Source organism: Phacochoerus africanus, chromosome 16 (genome assembly GCF_016906955.1).
Source record: "Phacochoerus africanus isolate WHEZ1 chromosome 16, ROS_Pafr_v1, whole genome shotgun sequence".
Taxonomy (NCBI): Eukaryota; Metazoa; Chordata; class Mammalia; order Artiodactyla; family Suidae; genus Phacochoerus; species Phacochoerus africanus.
This window is the reverse complement of record NC_062559.1, coordinates 37,133,336-37,152,065: the sequence shown is the minus strand read 5'-3', so window position 1 is coordinate 37,152,065 and position 18,730 is coordinate 37,133,336. Positions and strand designations below refer to the sequence as shown.

The following is an 18,730-nucleotide window of genomic DNA, read 5'->3' as shown; positions in this document are numbered from 1 at the left end:
CACTTGGCCAAGTCTGAAGCTGAAGGACAGAAGAAATACGCTGCACTCACCATGAGGTCTTGGCAAGGATGTGGAGATATCCCAGTCCCAAGGAACAATGAAGAACTGCAACCAGCCACTCAGTCTACCAGATTTGGACAGAAGAAGAATATCTGAACCAAGGCAACGAGGAGATGGTGGAGGACCTGACCATGATCATGGTGACTTATACTGATGGTTTCTCAAGAGGGTCTAGTCCATAAACTGCCAAATAAAAACTCACCAGACCACTAGCTTCATGAGGGCAGGAACCACCTGTCTTCTTCACTTCTGATTTCCTAGTGCCTGGAGCAGTATCGACTATGTTGTGGACATACAATGACATTTGTTGAAATAATGGACCGCACCTAAAGTGTAGATTTTATTAGTAACCAAAAGTGGAATGCTGATATGGCCGGGCTGTTTATAGGTGCTGTGAGATAGTTATGCTGAACACCTTCTATATCCCAGATCCTGAGCAGATCCCATGAATATAGAAAAAGCAAGACCCTACTCACAGGAAATCTGAGTTAGATAGCTGCAGTTCACTGTGGTAAGCTCTAGGTGTGGGTATTCATGAGGACAGACCAGAGGGAGCACTTGAAGGGCGTCTGAATGGGTTGTTGTCCAAAGGGATACTGGCAGGCTTCAGAACTTTCCTAGAGAAGGCATTGGCCAGGTGTGGGAAGGATATCTGAGTTGACTCCTTGCCTAAATGACTTCCTCCCACATAGTTTCACTGAGCACTCACTATTATATTTAATTTTATCAGAACTGCATGGAAAATACATAGAAACAACAAAAGAAAAGGGAGAGGGAGGTAGGAAAAGAAGAAACCAGTAGTTTAGAATTCTCATCTTTCCAATTCAAGTTTCCATGTTGATGTTTCTCCCTATAAGAACTGGCTAGAGAAACTACTGTAAAATTGAGCCAATGAGGTCCTGCTATACAGCACAGGGAACTATGTCCAATCACTTGTGATGGAACATGATGAAAGATAATATGAGAAAGAGAGTGTGTATAGATATAAGAGTGGGTCACTTTGCTGTATAGCAGATACTGACAGAACAATGTAAATCAACAATAATAAATTTTTTTAATTGAGCCTTACTTTGGTAATCTCTTTTTGGCTCTCAACCTTTGCTCCTGCTTTTGATCTGTTAGACCCAGTGGCTTATATCTATGCCTGGATATGGAGTGGGCAGGTCAGCATCTGCATAACCAGGCAGGCAAGTGTTTTAGCTCCTATTGGGGAAAATGAAGGTGGATAATCTGGGTGCTCGGATGTAAAAGCATGATTTTGCAACACTTGCACAGCCATGTCCATAGTGTAAATTAGCAGTTGAATGATGCACGTTTAAATAATTAAAGACATATTTTCACCCCCCAGCCCCAAGATCTGTTATATTTTCAGGGCATATTTGGAAATCTCACTTGGGATCTCTTAACTTCTCCTACCTCTTATACTGAAGTCTTAGCAAAAACACCACCGTCTCATTCTAATCTTACCTAGGTTCCCTCTCTGCCCTCCATCCCCCACCACACCTCAACATCTGGTACCCTCAGCTGGCAAGAAGGAGCCTCCACATGACAGTACCTTATGCACTTCTGTTCAACCTTAGCAAACACATCCCTCTGTAGAAGTGCATTCTCAACTCCCTTTTAACACAATTTACTTCGCAAATACAAGATAAACATTTTCTTTTCAATTAAAAAGGACTTGGCATTTCTTGAGAGATTCCCATCTACTGGTACTCTTCTTAGCTAGCCAACTCTGTTTCCCATCTGCCTTTTAATTTAAAATGCCTAAATCTCTTTATGCCTAACTTAGTAGGTAGGTAATGTCCTTTTAATTGGACATATACTAATAAAATGGTTTCTGTGCCATTATCAAATCCCTCACATAATCCACATGGAATATGGAATTCAGGTCATAGGAACCAGTTAGGAATTCATACGGAGCCCCAGAGTGTAGTTAATAAAAGGGAAAAGAAGTGCCAAAAGTCACTGAATGGAGTTAGAAAGCGCAGTTAACTGAAAGAGTGGCCGTTATTACGCTCAGGGATGGTCTGCACTTGAACCATGGGGATGTCATGTACAGCATAGAGAATAAAGTCAGTAATATTGTTAAAACTCTATATGGTGACAGATGGTAACCAGATATATCGTGGTGGTCATTTCAGAGCATGTAAAAATATCAAATCACCATGTTGTATGCCTGAAATTAATATGACACTGTACGTCAATTATAATTCAATAAAAAGATATGAATATTTTAAAAAGGAACGGATGTGTCTCACCACTGTCCAGCAGAAGAACCTATCAATTCTTGGCTTCTCAAATTGGCAAGTCTCAATTTAGCACGTTACACTTTTTTTTTTCCCCATCTGCTTTTGTGGCCACACCTGCTTCACATGGAAGTTCCCAGCCTAGGGGTCAAATCTGAGCTGCAGCTGCTGGCCTACACCACAGCCACAGCAATACCAGATCCAAGATGCATCTGTGACCTATGCCACAGCTTGCAGCAATGCGAGATCCTTAACCCACTGAACGAGGCCGAGGATCGAACCCACATCCTCATGGATACTGGTTGGGTTCTTAACCTGCTAAGCCACAATGGGAATTCCACATGGCACACATTTAAAAAAAGATACACTGATTCTAGGAAGACTTTGGAAATGAGAAGAGCCTTAAGCCAGACCGTGTGCATAAAGGAACCCCCAAGATGTGTCTTTATTGTTGTCAAGCTTGTCCCAAAATTATTTGTGCAACTCAATCACAGTAAATATCGTTTTTACAAACGCTCCAGTTATAAAGAATGTCAAGAAAGCAAAACATGTCAGCAGTGTTTTCAGCCAGCTAAACCTACCAGTCAACTTTTAAACAGATTTTAAACAGTTTAACCATTTCTTATTGAAATTATAAGAACAGAATCAACAAAATCTAATTCTTTCTGGATGACTCAGGGATCCTCATATAAAACCTCTTCATGAGGAGACAAGGCCAGGCTGTTAGTGGCACCATGCCAGGACAGACCCTGGAAATGAACCACTTTACAGCCGCACCTGTTTCTTCATAAAACGTGCACACACCCTGTGTAGCTGGGACTACTAAGATGGCACACTGAGATGGGCATTCTATTACATTAATTACTAAATTATCGAGAGAGAAGCCTGTCTACTTTTTCTGAAAATGTTTGCTGCCAGCCTTGCCATGATATCCTTTTCCTTTTCAGAGGCATTTAGAACCCTGTGCCACCTGGTGCTTGCTCCAGGCCAGACTCAGCTAAGTAGTTTATGTGCCCGACACGGTCCAGGGCTTAGCACCCGCCCAGCCGTGGTAATGTTCCCATCCCCATCTTACAGATGAGGAATCTGAAGCCGACAGGGCTGAATCCCTCGCACAAGGTTATCCAGCTGGCAGTGGGGGACCTGGCCTTTGAATGGCCAGGGTGTCCGTCCTCTGAGATTTTGGCTAAGCTCCTGCATCACCTGCAGTACATCTGTGGGCAGCTGGGGGAGGGGCAGCCCTCATCACCTGCAACCCTGTACAAGACGACTTCCTCCTCCCTCAGAAATTTGTCCCCACCGTGCTCAAAATCCCCTTTTGCATCCAAACCAAAGTTTGGTGGCTCATACTGAGGTAGGGGAAAAATCTATATTTACGGATATTTGAACTAATCAAAGCAGCTCAATTATGCTGCACAACCAAGTGCAAATTACTGTTTGTCTGTCTCGATCAACACCTCCCATTTGCATGGGGCAACTTACAAAGCCTACCTTTGAGGGCCTAATTCTCACCATGACTCAGGGAAACACCATTGTTATTATTATTATTGTTATTGTTGTTGTTGCTATTCCTACTCAGCTTAGATGGGAAAGAACTTGGCAGCTATTGGACATGGTCAAGGTCATACTGCTGGTAAGGGGCCACTGCTGGGACTGTCAGAAGACCCTCTTGCTGCTCTCAGCCTGGGTTCTTTCCTCTCCACTTTGCATTCTCAGTGGGAGAGGGGGACAGTGCTCCCAGGGACAAAAATTGGTGCTTTGGATATATGCATGACTAGATCACTTTGCTGTACAGCAGAAATTGACCCAATGTTAGAAATCAACTGTCATAAAAAAATTTCAAAAAATTGGTTTTTGGAGGAGGAAAAAATCTGAGCCTTTTAACGTATAAAGCGTAGGTGTATATACATTACATAAGCAGATATCGTATCTACATAATTAAAGTTTCAGAGGGAGGGTGGTTAAGGGAAAGATGTCTACAAAAGCTCCTTGATGGGGCTGTTATTCAAACGAGTTTGAGAAATACTATTTCATCCCCCAGTGGCCTCCCTGCCTTGGTCAGGACCATGTTGCCTGTAATTAATACATTTCTTTTTAGAAAGGACATACACTAGGATCTATTTAAAAAAACACCTCTAGAAAATAATTAGTACAGTCGGTCTCTTTCTTAGTTTTTCTGCTGTCTCTGGGCAGCCATGATTACTGCCCAACAGAAAGTGGCAAAGACATAAAAAAGGGTACCACTACCTTAAGAGAACACCTTAAACACATTCAAACACACACACACACACACACACACACACACACAAACCATTTGCTACCTATCCAAGGGAAAACATCAAAGGAAAAAATAAATCTATTCATATAATACATTTGCTACTAGAAGAGATGTGATTTCCTTTATGCCAAACTCAAAGACCTTTGTGAAACATGAGAAGCCTTTTGAATAAATACTCCTAAATGGCCTAGACAGCTGAAAAATGGTAACCTCCTACTATATTAGGGCTCTTTAAAAGATTTTCCCCTCCTTAAATATTCATGTTTCAATTAAAATGTACACCTCCTTTATTAAGCACACCAGGCCCCGGGTTCAGATCAATAACAGCAGCACTAGATGGAATTCTAATGAAGATAAACAACGCCGAGTCCTCCCCAGCTTCCCCTGGGCACGGATGCACAAAGCCTCCTTTCACAACTTGCTCCAAGATATTTTACAGTCACCTGCCTCATGCAAATGAGGAGATTCATGTTTATTCATGGTGAGAGTTACAGACCACCTTTCATTCCCTAGGCCAGCTCAGCTAACCAACAGAGTGCTGTCTGCACCACTATGAAGTTGAGCTGGCCTGGCAGGGGGACGTCTGAATATCTAATGGCCCCCTGAAAAGCATGCACAGAAAGTCAGTAAGCTGGAAGCAGTTTGGGGGGCAAACATAGTTCCCTTTTTAAATCACGCCATCACTGCCTTTGAGCTTTCAAACAATTGCTTTTCTATACCCCACCATAATCCAGGAGATGTGACTGGTTAGTGGCTATTTTCCAAGGATAACCTTCCAGGGAACTTCTCAGGATGTTTTCTCCATCCTGCTCTCTATTTCTTCCTAATTGAGATTTTTTCACCCACTGACTCGGAAGAAGCTGGTAGCTTAGCCAGAGGCAGCTGCAGCTTTGTTTGATGGGCCTGGGTTCGCCCCGTGCCTAGCCTCTCCTATATAAGGAAGGGATGGTTTCTTATTTGCGAGCCTGAGATTCTAACCTCTACCATGCATGCTTTGCTTGTCATGCTGCCAGCTGACGTTTTAAGAGTGCTTTTGCTCTAGAGGGATGGCATTTTTCAAATCATTAGTTTCTTCCATCTTGGAAACTAGAATGAATGCCAGTCACTTGATCTCGGCTTTTAATGTCTCTTTGATAACATCTGAGTTAACACTAATGTTATGAACAAAATCACAATTTAAAAAATCAAAAACAAACGAACAAACGTACAAATATCCGGCCATCCCTGGAGAGATCTGGGCAACTAGGTAATTGCTAGAGAGGCCTTAACACTTTCCAGCCATCAAGTACAGGAAAACCATGGGACCTGGCTGAGTTTTAGGCTGCTACCCATGACTGGTCACGTGGAAAACCAAGGTACCTCATACAGTTGTTTGGAAAAAGACACTGCCAACATTTCAGCCTAAACCTTATTTATGCCAAGGGTAAATGAGTTATTTAACTCAGTTCAGAACTTAAATGGGGGCCTATAGCTTCACGTCTTTGGTTTTTTTTAATTCCTTTTTGAAACATAATGGAGCAGGATCAGGGAGAACCTGGGCCTTGCAGACCAACAGACATAGCTCTTCATCATGCATGCCATATATATGGGTCATTCATATGTGTTACGTTATGTCAACTGATGTAATTCTATGGACAAAATTCACCCTTAGTGATCCAAGCTACCGTAATGTTTGGAAAAAATCTATCAATAACATTGGCTCCACCCCAAAGATTGAATTGGCATATGGTGCCATTGGGCTCTGGGATAACAGAGCTTTCAAAGCCCAGCCCCTCTTCCCCCCCACCCCACCCCCACCCCAGTGATTCTAACACACAGGCAGGATGAGAAATACTGCTCCACACAAATACAGATTTTGATGTATATACCCTTGTTCAAATGTTTGAAGCGGAGCAGCCAGCCACAAAAGCTTTAAATGAGATTCCCATGTCTGAAATATCCAAATCACTTGCCTCCTCTTTCCTACTCCTGCTCAGAAATGAAGGCTTCATTGAAATGATTATGGAGCCACTTGTGTGCCGAGGTATCCAGCTGCAGTTTAGCTCTTCTCTAATGCCCATGACAATGAATAATGCATCCTCTAAAATATTGGTAATAAAAGGCAAAAACAGAATACCAACTCAATGGGCTGAATCAATGGATTACTCTGCAGAGACTGCTATATTGAGAAACTGAAAGAAACTACTTTTCAAAGCATAAATATTTTAATCACTCTCTAATTCTACTTCTCTTAAATAAATGAAAAACATCCCATCTGCTGCTTCCCAGGTCTGAGGGAGTGGGAAGACCTGGCTGATTTTCCAGATGCTCACTTCCAGCAGCAGCATTAACTACTTACTAAGCATTAGGTACCTAACAGCTAGTGTTCCCAAAGCCGGATGGCAGAAGAGATTCCTGTGTCTGCTGCAGTCTGGTATTGTTTGATGGAAAAAATCAGAATTTGAGATTGAGGGGTATTGCTTCTCCAGTAATGAGCTAAAGAAGGCTGATAGCTAAGCCCTTCTTACAGAAGCCTGGGTCTCAGGTTGACAATTAAATCAACCATCCAGGCTTCCATTCAAAGTGGCGAAAACCTGAGAAGATGTCCAAGAAAGTTCAAAGAAACTGTGTCTCCTACAGGGCTCTTTTAAGATACTTCTGAATTCCAATATGGATGATCTTAGGAAATATGAAAAAACATTAAAAAATCTATCAGTAACACCAAACCCACATTTGTTCCTAAATTCAATCTCTTCTGCTACCAGGTTAATAACAAGGAGAAAAGTGGACTGATTAAAATTTCACCTTTTTCTCTTTTCCAATGTATTATCTGTTCAAGTGAACAGTGACTGAGAGACAGGCAGCAGGAAAAAAAAAAACAGAAAAGGTCTTTTTTTTTCTTTTCTTTTGTTAAGGCCAAGGAGACAAAGAGGAAAAGAAAAGGGACATAATTATATCTGTATTTGAGCAACCACTAGCAGAACTCTGTGACCGGTATTGTGCTGATCTACCAGCAAAAAGAACAACAACAAAAGCTCTGTCCATGTTTCATTAATTTAAATGGATACCCACAGCTACAAATCTAATATACTTACAATTTAAATACACATCAGAATAATGCCCCCTCCCATTGGTGCCTATATTCTAATCCCCATAATCTTTGAATGTATTTCCTTATATGGCAAAAGGGATTTTTTTTTTTTCTTTTTACAGCCATGCCTGTGGCATATGGAAGTTTCCAGGCTAGGAGTCACACTGGAGTTACAGCTGTCTGCCTACACCACAGCCACAGCAACACTAGATTTGGGCCGCATCCGCTAACTACACTGTAGCTCGTGGCAATGCCAGATCCTCAAGCCACTGAGTGAGGCCAGGGATAGAACCTGCATCCTCAGGGATACTATGTTGGATTCTTAACGTACTGAGCCACACCAAAAACTCCAGTGAAAGGGAATTTAGATGGCATGTGAAATGAATGTTGCTAATCATCTGACCCTAACATGGGGAAGATGAGCCTGGACTCTCCAGCTGGTCCGGTGTGATCACAGGGGTCCTGACAAGTGAAAGATGGAAGCACAAAAGGCATCAGAGTGATGAGATGTGATGTGGAAAGGACTGGACTTGCAGATGCTGGTGTTGAAAATGGACAAAGAAGGTCATGAGCCAAGGAATGCAGGCAATTTCCAGAACCTGGAAGAGGCAAGGAAATGATCCCCTACCCCAAGAGCCTCCAGAAAGGAACACAGCTCTGCTGACACCTTGATTTTAGCCCCAAGAGACCCATTTTTGGCTCTTGAACTATGGAACTGTAAAATAATAAGTTTGTAGTGTTTAAACCACTAAATTTGTGGCAATATGTTACAGCAGGATTAGAAAATTAATACACATGATAAAAAGTATATAACTGATACACTTTTCTGGTTACAGAAGTAAGGCATGCATTGTATTAAAAAGAAAAAAGCAAACATGTTTTTGTTTTTGTTTTTCCTTTTTGGCCACACCCATGGCTTGCAGAAGTTCCCGGTCCTAGGCCAGGGATCGAACTTGCACCACAGGAGCAAGCTGAGCCACAGCAGTGACAACACCAGATCCTTAACCTGTGGCACCACCAAGGAACTCTGCAAACATTTTTAGCGCAGAAAACTTAAGTGCCTTGTCATACCCATCCTTGATCCTCCTCTGATATCCATTCTTGACCAAAGGACACGTGGAGTGGGACTTTCTGCCTCTCGGACCTCCAGCTGCCATAAACCATCTCTACTTGGCATCCGATGTGTGACATAACGTAGCATAAACATCATTCGTTTATGATGGTCCAATGCAAAAAGATGGCACCAGAGCCATAGTAAGAAACTGCATTTGAACCTGGCTCTTAGATCTTGCTGAAGAAACATTTTGCAGCCATATAATTACAAAAAAAAAAAAAAAAGTTTCAGCATCACACTCTGGGAGGCTTGCTGTCACCTAGCGGAACTGCTCACCCTGTGCAGGAGAACGACGTCTCCGCCAACCGGAGCACACAGCCGCAAGGACCGACACGGATCTGCGAGCCGAGCTCACCTCCTCCCTGCAGCCTCCAGACTGAGGCCTCTGCTTGCCTTTGCTGACGATGTACGCTTGGGGCTTCATGACCTAAACTTACAAATTCTACAGGAATTAACTGTCTACATACTCATTCCCTGGAGCCGTTCTGCTCTAGGAATTTGGTAATATTTTCTAGACATCTTATCTGTGCCTAGATCAACAACAATGATATTCGTAGTTTAAAATGTACAGACATGCAGATTTCTGTAATTCTGAAATCCCCTCAGAAAGCAGATGGATACCTTATGCCAGAATGCATGACATTCTTTTAGGAGAATGGGTGTCCCCAGCACATAAGAGCTGGGGACCAGACAGCTTTCAGAAACCCTGCAGCACAGGAAGAGTTGAACTGATCCAGAGGCGAAGCGGTCACAGCCATTTCCCAGACTACTGATTTATCTCTCCACTTTGTGGGGCTTGACTGAACAAAGGTCTTCCTGCTCCTTCTTCCCTCTCTTCCAAGAAGAGTTTGTACCTGAATTGCAAAGTCTCTCATAATCAAGCGAAGTACATTTAGGAGGCCGCAGTTACAATCATAAGGGAATTAAGGGGCTTCGTTCCTCAACTTCCCTTCCTGGGTCAAGTCTGTCCCAGGGCATCAGTGCTCAGACACTTGCAGCTCTACAATGCAGTTCCCAGATCTGTGTTTGCCACAGAAGGGGGTTGCGGGGGTCTGTTTCAATGAATTAAATGGATGGCCCAGGAAGTATATAAAAGGACTGAGGATCATGTAAGCCAGTACATAGGTTTTTTTTTTTGGTCTTTCTGTCTTTTTGCCTTTTCTAGGGCCACTTCCCGTGGCATATGGAGGTTCCCAGGCTAGGGATCTAATTGGAGCTGTAGCTGCTGGCCTACACCGGAGCCACAGCAACGTCAGATCCAAGCAACCTACACCACAGCTCACGGCAATGCCAGATCCTTAACCCACTGAGCAAGGCCAGGGATCGAACCCACAACTTCATGGTTCCTAGTCAGATGAGTTAATCACTGTGTCACGACGGGAACTCCTAGGTTTTTTAAAAAATCAAAAATTTTCTGTAAAGGCGATTATAACTATAATGAATAGCAATACGATAAACACGGAAGATGTAAACTAGGACATCAACATCACGAAATGTGAGGGAGGGGAGTAAAAAAAAATGTAGCTCTTTTAGATTGTGTTTGAACTTATACGACAGTCAGTCTAAAGCAAGTAGATAGAGGTATGGGTTAACATACTTGAAAACCAGTAAACACAAATCAAAAACACACAATAGATTTACCAAAAAAAAAAAAAAAAAAAAGAAGGGAGAAGGAAGGAAGGGGAAAAAAAGGAACTAAAGAGAGGACCCAGAATGACGGGGTGGGAGTGGCGTTCTCTGCTTCAGCTGCAGGTGAGATCATGATACTGATGGAGGCCGTCAGATTCTAACCTGGGGAAAGAGTGTCCTTTTCCTGGTTTTCTTCCTTTTCAACCAATTTTGGTTCAAGACGCCACACACCAGAAATATGGTGGAAAAGAAGGACCAGATGTAAGTTCAGAGAAAAGGGAACAGGAAGGCAAAGACCAATGAGAACAGCAAGTGACCCTGGAATTCAAGTACATGCCCATGCTAAGGCTCCACTCCACCCCCAGACTGTGAGATCAGATGCTTAGATTCTTTCCAAACAGTAATGTCCCTGGTACCAGGTCAGCAGACATGAGTGATGGCGCCAACCAAACCCAGAGCCATATACCATAGCAAACTAGAATTATTAAATACGGCGCCAACCAAACCCAGAGCCATATACCATAGCAAACTAGAATTATTAAATATGTAAACATACCGGTCCCAAACATCGGTTGTGATTAGCCATGCCATGATTGCTAACAAGGCTTCTTATCTAAGGATAAATATTTTTGTTTATCTAAAAAGGTGCACGTGATGTTTCTGTTTCCTCTAAGTTGGTCAACACTCTCCTCTCTACCCAACATTCAACTCAAACAGAAATGTGAAATTCACATGCTTCAAAAAGTCAAATGCTCTCTGATAAACTTACTCAACTCCCTGAAAGAGGTCTTGCATTGTAATAAAAACTCATCATGACATAGCCAAGGGCAGTTATCTCAACATATCTATAACCTACAAAGAAACCAAGTGACCATGGCAGCCTTCCTCATCTCATTGTCTCCCTGGCAGCCACCTGCACAGGTGGAGGGAAGGCATTTTCCCCACTAGGTCCTGCAGTAACAAGGTGTCCTGGATCGATGCCATTAAAGGAAAAAGTTCACCTTCTCAGTATTTCTCAAGAGAGAGTCTTTGCTGGTGGCTCTGCTTAGGAAGCCAAAAGGAACACAGCTGCTCCAAGCTCATCCCTAGAGAGATGAGAGCATCACTAGCACACAGCTTCCTGTCTATAGGGGTGTGCTTTTCTTTCTCCATCTTCAAAGCAAGTTAAAATCACAGTGTTCCCCATTCTCCTTCCACGCACAGCTAAGGGACCCTACCAAGGTGGGGGTTAGTCCAATGGGGACACAGGAAGCTGCTGCCTCTGCGTCAGATTCACCTCACCTTGTTGAAGTCTTCAGAAGTTGCTCTCATTTCCTTCCACGTCTTGTTCAGAAGCTGGATACAGATGCAGAAAAACTCCTCGAAGGATCTGTCATGGGTGAAGAACATCGGGTGGAAGTCGTTGCAGGTCTCACTGGCTGGAGGACAGAGGAGGGAAAGAAGGCAGGATGTTTGAAAAGGAAAATGAGAGGACACAGCCACGCGCTCTGAAGGGAGATGACAGGAGGCATATGTGGCTCAAGCCACAGTGGAAGAGAGGCGTTTTGAAAAAGCAACCAAAAGACAGTCACTGTGGAACTTTGAAGTTTAAGGTCGTCGGGTGGTCAGACCTACCCTTAGGCACCTATTTTGACTGAAGGAAATTAGCTCCTAACTCACCCCAAGATATGATCTTTTGGCTTTGGATCCCTGGTGTCGAACAGGGGCTCTGCATCTGCCTTCTTGACGTTATAAAGATTATTCAAACTACCCTGTCAGTCACAGCTCCTCCATCACCCTTTATTTCCCATGTCTCAACAGAATAACTGGCAGAAGAGGAGCTGTCCCGAATACATGATTAATTGCAACTTTGGAAAGAGCATCCTTGATTATTTCTCAAGGGGGCTCTTTTCCCTCTTATGGAAGTAAGCAGGGGACAGCTGAGATCATTAACCAGCTGATACCATTAACCATGTGCCTTACATCCCCAGACACAGGTGGCCGGAGGTCAAAACAACCCAAGTGGCTTTAAAGGCCACCACTGGTTCAGTCCTGGACCAAACCCCGAAGTCAATCAGATAGCCTTCAAGCCACCCCATGACAAAAGCTTCCTTGGGTTACACCCAGGGCTCTGAAGTGCTAGTTGTGGCCACCTCTCTCCTCCTTCCCAGACCAGCACACCAGCCCCTCCCTTCTCAGCTCTCTGTCAAGCTTACCTTTTTCAGCCCTTTCACATACACTGTGAGCTCTACAACGCCTCTTACTGTTCGTGTCTTATGGATGAGGACAGGAGCCCAAGAAAGTAGGCTTTGTGACCCCCAAAATAGGATCCTAAGTTTAAAAAAAAAAGCTTCCCAAAATATAAAATCTTATGTATAATAAAAGAATTCTAATTTTAATTGACGTCTATTTAAAGACCAATTTGTCTTCAAGGCCCCAAATGGTAGAACTGCAGGCCCTGGAAGCCTGGGAGAGGAGGAGGTGGTGGGGTGGGAGTAGGGTTTACAGCAAGGACCTTCTGTAGCTGGGGAAGGCCTGATGCATGCCGTGTAGTTGAACGTGGACTCTACTTAGTTAAATATTCTCTGGTGAAGGCCCCTGGTGGGTGAACCCTGATCAAACCTAAGTGGACACAGTCTGCTTGGCAGGGACACACCCATATGTAAACTTCTTCTATCCTCACTCCTTATAATAACAAGTGCTGTCTTCTTCCAGACAACGTCAGGGCATAGGCGAGCAGCAGCGTGCAGTCATGTAAAAAAAGTTGGGGTCTGGGGGCAGAAGATTAAGGTTCAAGTTCAGCCCACACCAATGAGGAGCAAGTCACTTCACATTTCTGAGCCTTGATGTTCTAAACTAAAGAATGGAAATGCAATCTCCCTTCTTAGGCTTTGGAGAAGATCAAATGACATGATTCGTGAGAAAGTGCTTTGGAAGGATAAGTTGCACAAACAGGGAACAAGGTGGTGGTGATGACAACTGTTGTGCCAGCATATTGTTTCCAGCAACAGAGGCTGTTCTTTGATTCTTAGTCAAGCCTGTTACATTTCAGAACTTAGAGGCAAAAACGTGTAAGTCACCCACTCCAGCTCATGTAACTGGTAGAGACGGTGAAAGTGAATGTCTGATCTGACACAACAACGTAATTTAGAGAACTTGAAAGGTAAACACAGGTGGATTGTGTGTTTACTACCCTGGGCAAAGAGCTGTCAGTCTCACTTTCACAAGCGCAGAAGCCAATAAAATTTACAAGTCTACAGAAGCACTTTAAAAAACTATCCCCATACAAAAACTCATTATTAATCACATTATCACCGTATCTTTTTCAAGCCCAGTGTGATTACATAAATACTTTATGCCCTAGTTAAAGTTTTTATGGGACTACTGAAGCTGAGATAGCCAGACAAACCTGAGCAACATCATTAATAACAGGGATCTGGGGCCAGACGATTGTGTATGACACACCAAGGGCTCTATTAGCTTCATCTTCACAGCAACCCAGGAGGTAGGCATGATGCTTATCCTCATTTTATATATGGAGGAAGGTGAAACGTGGAGAAATTAAGCCTTCCATCATGAGCCTTTTGTAGGTGGCCCCAAATGAGCATTTGAAACCCACAGTTCAGTTGACCCAGCAGCCGCTTTCCTGCCCTACTTGACATCAAGAGCTTAGGGCACTGCCTCGTGATTACTGCTTTGAAAATTAATTTTTCCACCCATGCTCCTAGCTCTCCTTGCACTCCCCCTTCAACAGAGACCAGGATCTTGACTCACAGTCCAGCGGGGCTGACAGCAAGTGCGCAGCCAGCATGTGCTGACGGACAACACCTGGCCATGTGTCAGTACCAACAACGGCCATACTGCTGACACCAACCACACGTCAGGCACTATGTTACTCTTACTTATTCTATCAAGCACGTAGGAAGAAAACATCAAGTTCTTTTTCAGAAAAATTAGAAGAAATAGGAGCGGTAGAAAGGTTAGGTAAGTTGTCCAAGTCACATGACTTGCAAAGGGCAGAGCTGGGGTTCAAGTTTGAGTTGACTTGGCTCCAAATGAACCGCACCTCGGCCACATCCCCCTCTCCTCAACACAAATCTGAAAGAATTGCTTTTCCACCTGTAGAAGATATTTATGAAGTAAAATCCTACAAATGGCACGCCTTTAAATATGAATGCTGAGGGTGTATTTAGAGTCTAGGGTTCCTCTGCTTCCTCTGATTGGAGTTACTTTCAAATCAGCAGGGTTACACTCCTCCTCTGGACCTCACCTCTCCTCTCCCTGGGTCAGGTCAAACTGCACGTCTGCTAACTCTCTTGAATGCCCAAGAAGTAGCCTACCTGGTTCTAGCTTCTACTGAACCAAATCCTTTGGCTTCCTCAACATAATCTCAACTTCTGTAACACACCAAGTTTTCCCAAGATAGTCACTGAGGAAGAGTCACAGTGGATGAATTAATCAGACTTATTTCAAGAAATTAAGAGCTTGAGTTCTGCGTTAATAGAACCCCAATTCTGTTCATTGCAACAATGTGCTCCCCAGAAAAACTATACCTCCCAGCTTCCCTTGAAACTACGAGTGGTCATTATGAAACAATCCCAACCAATGATAGAAAAATGGAAATTGCTGGAAAGACCTTTAAAAAGCAGGAGACTTGACTGGCTTGTCCCTGATACCTCTGCCTTCACACTTCAATTTCTTTGTGTATGGAACACAGGAATGATGGTTGGAGCTCCTGCAGCCATTCTGTCAGCTTAAAAACAAAGGCTATACCCTAGAGGAGTATGTTAGAAGGAGCTCCTGAAGACACTGTGGATTCACCATATCAACCTTGAATTACCTTCCTCAGGAATTCTTTGTATACAATTTATTGAAGTCATTGTTTTCAATTTCTGTTACTCTTAGTTACACGAACTACTGAAAACTTAAATTCATGCAAGCATACAGACATTGGCATAAGAGGACAAAATGTTCAGAGGCCATGGAAGCAGGAATGAAGAGGCAAAATCATTACAGTCAAACAGACCTGCACTCAAAGACCAAAACTGATGCTCCCTAACATGCTATGTAATCTTATACAGTTAAATTCCCTGAATCTGATTTCTCATTTGTAAAACATATGACCATAGAAAGTTTGTAAGCATGAAGTTAGATTATGTACATAAAGTTTGTGGTAAAGTACCCAGCACATAGTATAGGCTTATTAAAAATGACTATTAGGCATTATTTTTATCATCATTATCAGAGGACTATATAGCTTTTTATGTAATGATTTTTATTTTTTTCCATTATAGCTGGTTTACAGTGTTCTGTCAATTTTATGCTGTATAGCATGATGACCCAGTTACACATGCCTGTATACATTCTTTTTTCTCATATTGTCATGCTCCATCATAAGTGACTAGACATATTCCCAGTGGTACACAGCAGGATCTCATTGCTAATCCAGTCCAAAGACAATAGTTTGCATCTATTAACCCCAAGCTCCCCAACCACCCCACTCCCTTCCCTTCCTCTTTGGCAACCACAGTATACAGCTTTTTAAAGACATTAACAATTCTAGGAGATAAGGAAGGACAGAAAAATATGGTGAATGGCTTTTGAGGTCCTATTGATAGGGAGGGGGTGGGATCAACCAATCACTCTTGTTGTTATGTCAAAAACGTATAGAATACTCAGATTCCAAAGCTGAAATGCTGAGGGGACATGTGCCCATCAGCAGAGCAAAGGTAAATCAACACTGTCTCCAGCTAAAACAGCACCTGTTCCTTCCCACTGCATTGTGTTATGAAAAGAACCTACATTTTCGAATCAGGTAAGCCTTGACTCCAGCTCTCACTAGGTTGGTGATGCGAGCACGTCTTTATCAATAAGACAGACACCCACTAGTTGCCTCCTGAGGTGGTAGGGGGTGAAGCATCTGGGCCTCGACACAGAGTAAGTCTAAGTTCCCATCTTCCCTTCAAATCTCCAGATATCATCCAAGTCTCATAGGCTTTTTTTTTTTTTTTAGGACTGCATCGATAGCATGTGGAAGTTCCCAGGCTAGGGGTTGAATCAGAGCTGCAGCCGCCCGCCTACACCTACGCCACAGCAACATGGGATCTGAGCTGCGTCTGCGACCTGTACCACAGCTCATGGCAACACCACATTCTTAACTCACTGAGTGAGGCCAAGGATGAAACCCGCATCTTCATGGATACTAGTCGGGTTTGTTACTGCGGAGCCACAACGGGAACTCCTGCCAAGTCTCATAGGCTTTTTTAGCTGGCCATGCCAAAAAAAAAAAAAAAAAAAAAAAAAAAAGAAAGAAATTGCTAATGGTCCATTAAAAAAATACAAGAAATAGTGAGATAGTCACCTGGGTTGAGGTGAAGGCATTAGGGAGCAGTTCACCGCCCCCCTCCCCACCCCATTCTGGTGAGGGAGGAACAAAAGGGGAAGTGGTGGAGGCTGGAAAACCGGAGTCCCCAAACCAAGGAGAGCTGAGAAGTACTCCACTTCCCTCTGCCCTCTGTGTTTTGAAACCACTGGCTCTGGGGACTAGCAAAAGCAGAGACAAGACAGCCATTGTCCAGGTTCAAGTTAGCATCAGAACACAGTCACTGCAGGGGGGAGTCCCAAGACTGGCCAGCAGCCATGCCTGCGTTCCTAGTTACAAGAGAGAGGCCTGCAGTGGAAACCAAACTTTAAACAGAGCTATCATGGGGGAAAAAAGTGATTACGGGGGGCTGGTTACGTATTCGGTACTGGCCAGCAATCACTGACAACAGTGTGCTGGGCCCTGTCTTAACTCTCTGAATCCTTAGTAACAGCACAGGTACCACTATTATCCCTATTTCAGGGATGAGAAAACTAAGGAGCAGGGAAGTTAGGTAACTTGCAGTGACAGGGCCAGGCATCACACCCAGCATGCTACACCAGAGCCAGTGTCCTCAACGTCCCCAGGAGGATGGCTTTGCCATCCTCCTAAATGTCTTTAAGACTCCTCCTTGGCCATGAGGAATGGGCCAACAACAAGTCAAAGACAATTGGTTCCTTGACATGTTACAAAAGAAGCAATGAAAAGACGGATTTATTTTGGGATTTACGTTTTAAGGACGTTTCCTTAGAGACAAGGAAAAAGTAATAAGTGTTAACGTATTTTTTTCCCTCAAAAACATTGAAATTGCAGATATTCAGGATCAAGGATGAACAAGCAGGAAGGACCTGTCCAGATTATTTGATCTGTCTCCCTCTTTGATTTTGTAGGTAAGGGCAGTGAGAAAAAGCAGAAAAGGGGCAAAGATGCTGGGAGTCAAGTTGCCGGGATTCCAATGCTGGTTCTGTCACGTACTGCTGGGTCACCTGGGCAAGTCATTTCACCTATCAGGGTCTCAGTGTTCTCATCTGTAGACTGGGAGCAACAGAAGTATACATTCGTCGGGCGGCTATGGGGATTAAAAGGGAACCGTGACAGTAGGAAGCGAGTTCAATGCGAGTGCAAGTCATCAGGATTACAAGGCTCCTCATCATAGAGCAAGTGGACCCCTGCCCAGGCCATCCCACGGATAAACGAGAACTTGCATCAGCTTACAGGGATGGCCTAACCCTGGTGAACAGGGTCCTTAATCCACAAATTTAAACAAAAAAGCAAAACAAACAAACAAAAAAAACCAGAAACAAAAATGGGGGGGAGGGGGAGGTTTGTTATTCCTTTTTAAGGAAAATAAAAACACTTTTTTGAGAAAGAAAAAAAAGTGTTGAATTCCCAGGCAATGATTTTCTAAATGAAATTCCAAGAGAAATTTTCAATGAGACAAAAATAGTAAGACTTTTTAAAAACCAAATTGTTTTTAAGCACACTATTTTTAACACAGTGAGATTCTCTCTAAAAAAAAAAAAAAAGAATCAACTTAATGGTCTTTTAAACCTGGAATATTAAGGTATTTTCAGGGCTGAGGGTAAAATGAGTTCTTATTAATGTACTGACATCTAATTCATTTATAAATAGACCAGCTTTGGAAGCTTCTATGATCCATACACATTTGTTTTAAAAATGAAAAAGAAGAATGCTGTACACTTATGTAGCATTCTGCCTTTCAAAGTAGTTTTGTTCCTATTTTCCACTGGATAATGTGAGGTGAGGCATTATCATCAGAGGCTCAGAGAACAAGGGCTGCTGCAGTGCTGGAAGGAAACCATGAAAGGTGAGTACGAGAAAGGGTTCTAGTGCTGCCCTGTGACCTTGAGAGGGTCAACCCAGCTCCAGGGCTCCAGGTTTCCTACCTGTAAATGAGATAGGTTGGTAACGTTCCTGCCAAATCTAAAATTCTAAGACTACACACATACACCACACACACACACACACACAC

At 43.2% G+C, this 18,730-nt stretch overlaps 1 protein-coding gene across 6 annotated transcripts in view; it reads right to left on the bottom strand.

Annotated features, from left to right (window-relative positions):
* ELMO1 (engulfment and cell motility 1) overlaps positions 1-18,730 on the bottom strand; it is a 561,177-nt gene that overhangs the window by 156,457 nt on the left and 385,990 nt on the right. For all 6 annotated transcript variants that reach the window (XM_047763106.1, XM_047763109.1, XM_047763107.1 and 3 more), the window contains one exon: positions 11,679-11,815. In XM_047763106.1, the coding sequence (XP_047619062.1) occupies positions 11,679-11,815 (137 nt within the window). The remainder of the gene's footprint in view (positions 1-11,678; positions 11,816-18,730) is intronic.